The 12,061-nt window shown below is 37.8% G+C and overlaps 1 protein-coding gene across 1 annotated transcript in view; it reads right to left on the bottom strand.

Annotated features, from left to right (window-relative positions):
• The window catches only part of cnksr2a (connector enhancer of kinase suppressor of Ras 2a), a 60,599-nt gene that overhangs the window by 35,027 nt on the left and 13,511 nt on the right, over positions 1–12,061 (bottom strand). The window contains exons 3-4 of the mRNA XM_026292637.2: positions 9,369–9,571; positions 369–456 (exon numbers count right to left, since the gene is read on the bottom strand). Coding sequence (XP_026148422.1) covers positions 369–456; positions 9,369–9,571 — 291 coding nt within the window. The remainder of the gene's footprint in view (positions 1–368; positions 457–9,368; positions 9,572–12,061) is intronic.

The raw sequence follows: 12,061 nt of genomic DNA, 5'->3' as shown, positions 1-12,061 counted from the left end.
ACAGTCTATACCCTTGCAGATAAAAACACGCCCACACAAACAGACACATTTATCTTTTATTTATACACCTATCAGTCATACAAAAGACAAAATGTAAGGACATAAATAGCCAAGAATTGAGTCTCGGTGAAGGCAGCAGCAAGCAGAGTCTTAGGCTACTGTGTCCCACCCACACACACTGTTCATAGGGGGATATGACAACCCATGGCAGCTCCCCTCTGACTCACACTTCAAGTAGAGGAGAATAAAAGCTATCAGCTTTTGAAACACACACACACACACACACACACACACACACGCACACACACGCACACACACACACACACACACACACATACAGGCTGGCAGACACAAACAATTCCACACACCTGCTGTACAATGGTGGTGAGCTCCAGGCAGAGCTGAATGACATTATTTCGGGTTACAGAGTAGTCTGCCACTGCAGCAAAGGGAGACCTGGGAGGAACAGATAACACACCAGCATGTCTTATAATGTTCCTGTAGTGTTAGATAATGTACAGAGGAGATGGACAGGAGCATTGTTAGAGGAAGGAAACGCTGACACACAGTGTTGTGTGTGCAGATATTTAGGCACCCAAAGCCACATGAGAATCAATTTATTCAGCGAGTGCAAACCCTTAGCAGAAATTGTCTCGTTTATGACCAAATATGTCAGATTTTACACATTGCACTATAAATCAAACCAAGTTGCATATATATAGTATGTAGGGAACTGCAATGTAATGCAGCTATTTTGATAACTGCTTAATTATCCCAGTCATTTTACAAGCAAAACTGCAAACATTTGCTGGTTCCAGCATCAGTATTATCTCTTACAATAGTAAACTGAATATGTTGTGGGTTTAAACTGTAATTTGGTCGAAACAAACTTTTAGAGGTCATAGATTTGATTTCTGGGTAATCAACTTTTTAAGGGAAAATATTTGGCAGATCAATCAATAATAAAAATAATTGTTAGTTGAAACACCAGCAGTGTTTGCAACTTTCTCATTCGATTCAGTGACTTATAAGACACATTTAGAAATGTGTTTTCAAAACAGGCAAATGGCAACAGATCTAGAGACACTTTGGGCAAATTGTACCTCATTTTCTTTGAGAATATTCGCTAAAAAATTTCTCAGTAGATGTGCTCTCATGTGGCTGTGGCTCCTGCACAGGCTGTGTTCTGTGGGGAGGGGAGCACCACGTTCAGTCGACCAATCAGCAGCTAGAAAGAAGGGTGAATGAGCTGCAATGACCAATCGCTGATCCAAACTTCATTTTAATTTTTGTTATAGTCGAAGTAAATTTTAAGTTTAATCTGTTGTAAAAAAAAAAAAAAACATCAAAAGCTTTTGAAATCAGAGGTCGATTTAGATGAATACTGGTGGGACAAAAAAGCTTGAAAATAATTACTAAGAACAAAGCTAAATAAAGTTAACCTATGTTTTTACCCTATTATTATTTTTTATATATAAATACATTATCACTAATGTAACTAATATACATATAGGCTATATAATATAAAATATAATATAATAAGAAGGTCGTGGGTTCGCATCCCGGGCTTTTCTGTGTGGAGTTTGCATGTTCTCCCTGTGCTTGTGTGGGTTTTCTCCAGGTACTCTGGTTTCCTCCCAGAGTCCAAAAACATGTATGTCAGGTTGATTGGTGACTCTAAATTGCCCATAGGAGTGAGTGTGAGTGTGTGAGGTTGTTTGTCTCTATGTGGCCCTGTGATGGACTGGTGACCTGTCCAGGGTGTACCCCTGCCTTCCACCCGAGAGAGAGCTGGGATAGGCTCTAGCAGATCCCCGTGACCCTGAGCCAGGAAAAGCGGGTATAGAAAATGGATGGATATAATATAATGTGATGTCATCTAGTCACTTCTCAAGCAGCCTTTGGTTGTTTCATTGGCAAAACAGTTGGCAAAAAATTGACCTAGTGTTGGGAGACAACTTGAACATTTTACTATACAGTTTCTTAAACTGATTGCTTTATAACTTTTACAAATTATCTTGAAAGATGTTTACATAAATTGCTCAGAATCTGATGATGTGGCTTATCCTTTAAAAATGATTGGCTACGTGGAGTTCAAAATAAATTCTTATTTTCATCTATATATTATTTGTTTACTGTGTTACAGAGCTGCAACTATTAGGCAATAATTCAATTGCTGATTGGCAGAAGCATGGTCATACTCAACTCAAGCAAAAATGAAATGTTAAGATTTTCTACTTTTCAGTTTTATATCTTTGTATCTTTTTTATAACGTTGAACCGACATTCACACCCACTTCAGTCCGTGATTGGCCGGCTGTGTGGAGGATAAATAGCAGCCGAGTTTAACTTTTTTACCTAGCTCTCTTTTATCATTTGTTACATATTTGTTCTTTCATTTCATGAGTCAGCGGCAAATTCAGGAACAGATGTGGCGAGGGGACTCAGCAGTGGACTCAGCAACAGATGAGACATCAGCGAGGATGGCCAACTTCGGTGAACTCAGGGACAGACGATGTTCACAAGGACGGTTTACTCAGGGGTTGACTCAAGAATAGTTTGGATTTCAGCAACAATAAGCAGCAAACTCAGGGGTGGGGTCAGGGGCTGACTCAGGAATAGAAAAAACGTTAGTGAAGAGGGTCAGGTGAGCTCCAGGAACAGATGAGACTGGATCGAAAACTTGGGCAGATTCAGGAGTTGACTGAGAAACAGATGAGACGTTCACAAGGATTAGCTGACCTAGGGTTGGACTCAGGAAGAGATGAGACCTTGGTAAGGACAGCTGACTTGGGTGGACTCAGGAAGGACGAGACATTTGCAACGACGGCTCAATCAGGTGTGGACAGATGAGACCTTAGTGAGTAAGCTTGACTTGGATGGACTCAGGAACAGATGAGACAACCGCAAAGACGGCTGACTGAGGAACAGATGAAACCTTAGTGAAGACGGCCTAGTTGGCTTGTTTCGGGACCAGATGAGAATGCTGGGCAATGGACAAGATACGCAGTGGCTGCGACCCTGCCCCAGGGTGGATGAGGCTCGGGTGCCTCACTGTGGCTGAGGTTCAGCGGTGCTAGGTGGATGAGGCTGGGTTACGCTGAGAAGCTGAAGGTTGAGGACTCTGGAAAGCTGTGTCTGAGGGTCTGGTGCGCGGGTGCACTTGAAACTCCAGGTTCAGGAACACTGTGGGCCTCCAAAGATTTCTCACCTGCAGACATGACATTTCTTCTTAGGGACTTTGGTCTCTAGATATTCCCTACGAATAGCAAGGTGAATTCCCTATGAGAAAAACTGCCTGAGGTCAGCCACCTTCAGGTCAGGGACAGGTTGAATTATAGCTGACTCAGGAATAGATGGTAGACAAGGGCAGAATAGGAGCTAGCAGGCCTGCTACCTGGCTACACATTTACTAACTAAGAGCCAGGAAAATGGCTGGTGAGCTCAACTCTATCCACATAAGAAGCTGACTGAGGAACTAGAGCAAATTCGAAGGTAGCCAGTCTTTGGTTAGCCACACAAGGAGATGACTGAATAAGAGCACTATCCAAGGACACATCTAACCAGCGAAAGGTAATATCAGCCACAAATACAGCTATCACTGAAGTAATGGGGCCTGGAAAGTAAAGCCCTCTCCAATATAATTCTCACAGTGGTTTTCCGTTCTGAGTTTGTGGTCTTCTCAGGACTAATATTTAGATCCTTGAGGAACGTTTTTACCCCTGCAAGGTCCTCTGTAACTCAGGCAGTGTCTAATAGGTCCATGTTGTGGACAGATTGTACAGGTTTCTGTTACAAAACAATGGATGGAATATGAACGAAGCCCAGACACAGAGGATAAACAGGCTGGCAGATGCAGGAACGCACTTTATTATTATAAAACACAGGAAATAAACAGGTCAGATTCAGAGTTCAAATACAAGTCGAAATATAAAATCAGTCTGAGCCAAACAAACTGTTTGAAGGGCAAAGAAGCAAAAACTTCAAAAACAAAGAAGAGTCCAAATATAGGGAAAACATCCAAACAATGGGAAATATAAAGAGCACTTGGAACAAATGCTGCAATGCTTAGGCTATGAGGAGCACGCAAGATGATCAAGCAAAGGGAAACAGACAAGTATTTATACAAACAAAGTTAATTTGAGACAGGTGTGCGGAGACAGATGACTGGGAACAGAAGGCAAGCAAAGAGATCCAGGGGCATCTAGAGACTAAAAAAAGGAAATGACAATCCTACTAGTCAAGGGACATAGCAAGGAGCAACACAGAACAGAGACAGGAGCTATCACTCCTGGTCTTAAATTTTGTTACAGGTTGTCAGTTGTCCCTGATTGGTTGCCAAATGTGAGGAAGGAAGGTCTTTTCTAATTAAGGCTCACACGTTTCCCTGAGGTACTTTGATTTTGTTTACCTATATCTATTAACCTAAGGCAGGGGTCTCCAACCCTGGTCCTCGAGCACTACTGTCCTGCAGGTTTTCCAACTATCCCTGCCCTTCCAGTTTGGCTGAACATGTCTGATCCAGGTAATCAGGAGTAGGTAGGGCAGGGAATGCAAGCAAGACAGTAGCACTCAAGGACCAGGGTTTGAGACCCCTGACCTAAGGAAATGAAACTCGCATCAATCTTTTCTTGTTAGCAATTAAAACTTGTATTTGCTTGTGCTTGTTAGAAACTGGTTCAAGCTTGTTTTTTCTAACTTGTTTTAACTGTTCTATGACACCAAACATTTTCATTTCACAATAACACTAAGAAGTAAAAAAATTACTTAAATAACTGATCAAAACTGTTCTTGACTGACTGAGGTTAAATAAATGCAACATTCAGCATCTACAAATTCACTCAACTTTACTGGCCTGTGGTTGCAGTTCAGAAAAGGTCTGAAGAGATAAAGATGAATTTTTAAAAGTTTGTGATTGCAGTATAAATAGGTATGGTACATAATATATAGTGTTCTCCTATGCATTGCACAGCAGACACACTAAACAACATCAGCTCAGAAATCCAAACACTTCAACATAGGTTCAGGAACTTCAAAAAGTTCAAAAATCTCCCATGACACATTGCTTCTTAAAGTGGAAACTCAAGTGATTCTCTTCCACAGAGAGAAGAGGACACAGCCCCAGTGGATGGACAAATGAAGTTGCATTAGTGAACCAAGTAAATAGGCCATCATGTTCTGAGTGCACCTAATACTGACTACTTGTCATTGCAATCCTGATTTTGGAAACAAACCAACAAAAAAGCAGTCTTCTGTTAAAAGACTTCTGTGAAAATTGGCTTAACTAACCTTTGTGGAAAGCATTATTAGACCACTTTGAATTTATTATGCCACTTTGCCTCTAGTTTTGTTTACATTTTTTTCAACCTGAGTTTTCACAAAAAGGTGCACATTATGATGTCAGGGTTGTTTTATTAAATCCTGTTTTTTCCCTAAAAGATAAGGGTCTTTAAAGGCCTTTATTGTGCAAGCACTATGCTTTTAAATTAGGCCTAATGCAACATAATAACAAGGTGTTTGAACAAGGTATTATTAATAAGGTACATATTGCAGCTAATGGGGTGTTAATGAGTGAATACAGACTCAAAGTGACATCAAAACCAATGTAAGACCAATATTACTGATGTACATATAAAGTCCTTATCATAACAAAGTGCATATTCCAGCTTAATGTCAGGTACATTCTGATTATAACAGTGAAGCAATGCACCTACTAACTTTCTTTCTTTGTTTTAAAGACCCAGATTAAAATTCGGCCACAGCCTCCAGTGTATGATTTATCTGTGGTGTGTCTGTGATTTGGGTCATCAGTATTGAGGCTGAGTGCTATATATAAGCAGGACCTAAGGCTACACAGACTGTTTGCTCAGACTCCAACCCTCAAACAACATTCAGAAAACACTTTTTTTTCCTATAAGAGCCAGCACAGATGTGGTATCATTCACTTAGCAGATGTTACATCGTCTAAGTTGATTTGCATGAACAACAATTAAAATAATTTAAGTCAGTTACTAAAACTCCTGTGCCTGATTGCCACAATTTATGTCACATTTTTCACTCCAACTGAGAAGACAAAAGGTCACCAGAGACGACTCCACTTTTGTACAGGGTACCTATTTAGTAAACTAGAGAACTCAATTTTTAAAGCCGTCCCACATCTTAACGATCTGTCAGATTTTCACAACTCTCCTACACATTTCCTGTGTCACCTATTTCACAAAATGAACAATATCTTGAGTTCCCAGGTTTGTGACCTGGATTACTTTCTCTTTTTGTATGACACATTCTCTTACATACTGATGGGGTCAATAGTTGTTAATGTTAATATGAGGCAAAACTCCAGTATGTTGCTTCCCAAAATATAATCACAGTAATTCTGAGCTACTCTCACTGGGTATGATTGATTTTCTCAATATGACTCAGCCCAATGCCTGATATTTGAATACATATTTAAAGAAAAAAAGAAGCCACTACTACTACATTTTGAAGAAAGATACAGAGATACAGAAACCCAAGAGCAAATTTCAGTCATTTTTCTCCCGGAGATGCTCTAAAAATGAAGGGTATTCCTTCTGCACTATGTAGAAATTTTATGTTGGCATGGAGATGAAAATGATGTTTGTCACCACAGAGGAAAAATTAACATAAAGAGACATCAGGGTATGAGAGGCAGAAAAAAACATTATCAATGCTGTATCCACATTGTTTTTTATACATTAAAAAGTTGCCAAATGTCTTCTCAAGCCAGAAACTAGAAGATGCTACGTTGGCTGTTTGAGCTCTGAATGATGCACTTTTCCTCCAACCACTAGAGATCTCATAACCAGCTTATATCAGTTTGCCTGCGCTGTAACGATTTTCCTGATCTTATTTTGCAGATAGTAATACAAGACCGATTCTGACCCAACATCCATGTAAACTGTAACCTTTTCCACATCCTTAGTGTCTACTAATAAATTCAACATACTGTATCATCTACCACGCAGCTCTTTTGGAATAAAATTCATCTTCTTACTTGCACATTTGTTTTTCCTAGGCAGTAAAAATCAATTTTTGAGAGATGAGATCAAAAGCTCTGGTGGGATCATATGCATGCTAAATTTACCAGTGTGTCCTCACACAGCAGGAAATGCTCTTTTCTTCACATTTGATATGTATAATATACAGGAAAAAAAACATTAAAAGGAGTCCTTGACAATGCCTCAACACAAAGATATGTCTCAGGAATGAAGAACAGAGAGCATGAAACACCAGCTCTGCTGAACCTATCCCTTTCTCAGTGTCGCTTGCCATTTACAGTTGCATCACCATGCGTAGGCGAACTGCGTGCACACTTGCATAAGTGTGTGTCACTGCGTACGGATGTGGGAGTATGTCTGCAAAGGTGTGTTTGTATGAGTGTGTGGGTGTTTGTATGGGTCTGAGTGTGCTTGTGGACATGGCAGTATGCGTTTTTGTGTGTGTTTCTTTCTAGATGGCTTGAGGACACATGTGGGTGGCATTTCAAGAACCAGTGTCAAAGAGCTTGAGTTCTGCATCTGATGTATGTGTTGTTGCAGGAGATCATGTTGAATCATGAAAAAATGAAGTGACAGAGAGCAGAAGACAATAAGGGTGAGAGCTACAGAAACATGGTCCATCAGTTTTCAGTCCAATATTCAAAAATATTCAGTTTTCAAATATATTAATAAACCAATTATTTTTTGTCATTTTTACTTAAAAATACTTACATTGTTTAACAATAATCACATGCAGTTGCAGCTCCAATGCATGTATAAACAGCACATTGCCATCTGTGATATTATTAATCAGCTCAATTTATTAACTATGTTGGTAACTATTACTTAATCACTAGGGTATGATGTGTTTTTATTATTTTTGCATTACAGTGGGTTGGTGTTGACAAATTTATTTCTTATTTATAATGGTTTGTTCACTATCTGGACATTCAGCAATTCAGCGTGTTGCATCATCTGAATGTGAACATCTTAATACTGCTTTTCCTTTCATGTTGTATTTGCAGGTATAGTTGATGATCCTGGAAAAACCATCAAGAGGAAGCTCAATTTTGAAAGTAATGGCAGACATTTTTTTCAGCCCTGCTGCTGCCTCAGATGATGTTTTTTTTTATTTCCTTCTGTGCATTTAAGTTATTCCTTGTCATCTGGATGAAAAGAGAAATATAAGAAATGTAAAATGTTTTTGAAAGGAAAAATTTCAAGTGATGTGACCATCTAACTTGATCTAACTGCAAAGCAAATTTACATAACATTTAAAACAAGAACAACCGATTAAATGATTAATTGATGGGTTTGTGTCTGTAACATTTTCATTAAGTTGGAAAGTCAAGTTGTTTTTGTATTCATTTTAAATTTATACCTAAAACCCCTGGATGCTGGAAATTTAAAAAAGAAAGAAAGAAAAAACTCTTAACAGAAACCTGGAATACCAATAAAAGCAAGAGTGCAAACAGGTTTGGGAAATTATACGTTCATGAATCATGTGTCCTTAAACGTCCTCCAAAGAGGCAAAAATATTGGCAACAACAGCAGCGCCATTTATCTCCACAAACCAACTCCAAATATTCACATAATGAAAAACGCATATTATATCACATTTCCATATAACTGCTACATGTCAAGGCCGTACAGCTACTGTGTTCATTTTACATTTTTTATACTTTAATCACCAAAAGCCAAGTTGGAAAAAAAAAAAAAATCACATCTGCTTTGTCGTTGTAAGTGTGGGTCAAAAATATCCATATTTCTGACAGCAATGTCAAGTCATATCACAGAAAAACAAAATTTTAAAGAAATTTTTGTCAAAGTGGCTACAGAGACTGAGAGTTACAGCTAAATAAACCGAAAATTAACACTAATACAATACTGTAAATTCAACTAATTTGACAGGAGCATTTCAATGGTTGGTTATACGTGGTTTAACTTGTTAATAAACCATTGCAAAAATAAGTGCTGATATTCCAGTCTGCACGGAGAGAATGCAGCAAAATTATATTATTTTTTTAGTGTCAGAATTGGCATAACTCACCCTCGGCAGATTAGGCAAAAAAAAAAAAAAAAAAAAAGACTGAAAACACCTGTTTGAGTGTGCGTGGCCTTTACTGAGGCCATTTCTGGAGAAACCATTTTGACGTGTCATAGGTTGAAAAGCACAGGAGTAAGCAATAAAAATAGATGACATGAGAAATTTTGGAGACAATGTTAATGTCATTAATAACACACACTTTTCCTTTTATGAACGATCATGATTGTTGATTGATTGTTGATGATTTATGTGATTTAAAGAAGCAACACTGAAAGACTTTAGAATTAGAGTCTGCAAACCACAGAAAGCACTGAAACATTTTACCTGTCCAGCCATGCAAGCAGGCTCTTGGCAGCAGTGATAAGATCTACCACGGAGGTCAGCAGATCGTTGGGTAGCCGCCGTGAGTTTCTGCTTTCTGATTGGCTGCTTCGTCGGCGACTGGAAATGAAGTTCTGCAGGTTCTTGGCTGAGGCCCCAAGTTTATGAGCCAGAGTCCTGACACTCTCTGTCTCCAGACCTGAATTCTGCACACACACAAATGTAAAATCAGATTAGCTAAGCCTTCAGACAGTACCTTGAATACAAATTAAGAGTGTTATTTGTCAACTATTTTAACAATTCCTTCATGTCCCTGGTGCATATTAATGATTTATGTTAGATATGTATCAGAGAGAACATCATCACGCTAACTGCATCACACTAACTGAGTGAGAAATATAAGAAATACTGGCTAATGCACTCAGAGTCACTGACTAATGCACTCTTGATGATTATTCCATGTAACTAATTTGCTCAGGTAATGTACTTAAAGGATAAGGTTTGTGGTTTTTTTTTATTTGTTATTTTCCACAAATTCCATTTAGATACTAAAACCTGGACTCACTGGGTCTGTGAATATAGAACTTTGTTTAGTTAATTCACTGGCCCTGTAGATGTCCTTTATTGTCTAAAAACTATGAAAAACACATCAGAAATGTAGGGGTCTATCTTTCTCACAAATTAGCTCCAAAGGCTAAGAAACGCCTCTACAGTCAAAAAAAAAAAAAAGCCAAATGTGCATGCTTTTGAGTTCATCATACTTCACGAGCTTCTTGTGTTTTTATATGTAGTACAGTCGTGTATTTTCAATAGCTAGTTTTCAATAATAACAGACCTCAGTGCAGGTCCATAGCAGTTAAATCAGGATCTGGATTCAAAGACATTACAGCGAGTACATTAAATTCATTGTTGGTTTTAGTCTCACTCCCTCCAGGTAATACACAGCACCATTTATTCTTCATGTTGCACTGAACTGTACAAAAACATGACAATGTACAGAACGAGGTCAAATTTAAATCTCTTACACACTATAAAAAACAAAATTAAATGCACATAACAGAACACCGCCAGGACACAGCAAACACATCATGGTGAAGTGTGTTGTTTTGAATTGCTACAACTAAACGAAAAAAAGCACACCTCACTGCATGCACTCAACAAAGAGGGAATGAGTCCTCTTGAGTAACATAAAAATCTAAAAAATATCACTTTTCATTTCAATGAAAAAGAATATACGGCAACAGTCAAAAGGGTAAAAGGGTCCATACACACCAAATGTAACGTGTTTCCTACCTAGAGATAATAAATGCTAATCAGGTTTATTGCAAATAAATCAAAAAGCAAAAAAGAACATAAGTAGAAAATACGGCAGTTAAAGTCTTCTGATTGGATTTGTGTAAAGCAGCAAAATCAGAAAATCACTGGCCTCATCCTTTAAATACAGAACAATATTAAAGTAGTAATGTTTTTTTCAGATTTCTGTTTCACTACAATTGAGAAAGGGTCTATTGTGTTTATTTATTACTACATTTATTTGACAGATGTACTGTATTGAGAGGTTGATTTCTAGATTCATGTTTTTACATATCAAGTATATGGTTAGCCGCTAGTTAGCCTCAATTAACCTACTAAGACCTGATCTTTAGTTTGGTTTGCATTTTAGACTTCTAGCTATTTGGGGTTAGGTGGAACCAATAAACATAATAACCAGACATTATCTTTGAACATGAAGCACTTCTTCAGAAAAAATGATGTCCACATATGGGAACACTCAGTCTGAGTTTCCTCAGAACACAATCAAGACACCATTGTGCAACAAAGTGCAAACCTCTTTTATTTCCAGCCTGAACACTGTTTTCCACATTTTTCATTGTCACTGTTGCATATATAACTTATGTTATATATGTTTATGTTTTGTTATTGCTTTTATTTTTGCTTTATTGTAACGCTCCAAACTCCATATTGGTGTACAACAGATTTCAGTTACACAGAATTAAGTATTATGGTGCAGACCAAAAATGTCATGTCCACATATGTTAATGCCAGGTTGTAGGAGGTTAAAATAACCAACGGCACATAAAATATTTAACAGTAGCTTCTGTTCCACCAGCAACTACATATAATTGTGCTTATTACAATAATGCATCAGTAAAAATGATCCATTAATGTAATTTGCAAAATTTACAAGAGCTAATAGGCTGCATAATGAGAACTTACTGTACACATTTGATTTTTAATGATAATTTTACCATAAATACCTACATTACTTACTTCAGTATGATTTTCATGCAGACATGTAGTGACATGTACTTCCTCTACTGACTCCATGTTTTCTTTCTTTTTTTAAATACTGGTAAATGTCTAGGCATAATAATAAAAGTGTTTTGATCCACACCACAATGTTTCCCAAAAATCATTTTGTGACTAAACCTAAACAAACCATATCCATAGTTGTCACATCATGACATTTTTTTTAAGAGTTATTTAAAATGGATTTTAAAATAACACGCAAATGTTATCAGAAATCACCTTTGTGTCCTTTTCTAGAGCAATTACACCAATCAGCCACAACATTAAAACCAATAGCAGGTGAAGTGAATAACAATGATTACGTTATTACAGTGGCACAGGTTAAGGCGTTGATACAGTAATAGGCAGTTTGTGAAGTTGATGTGTTGAAAGCAGAAAAGTGAGCA

This window comes from Mastacembelus armatus, chromosome 20 (genome assembly GCF_900324485.2).
Source record: "Mastacembelus armatus chromosome 20, fMasArm1.2, whole genome shotgun sequence".
NCBI classification, from domain to species: Eukaryota; Metazoa; Chordata; class Actinopteri; order Synbranchiformes; family Mastacembelidae; genus Mastacembelus; species Mastacembelus armatus.
This window is presented reverse-complemented; position numbering and strand designations above follow the sequence as displayed.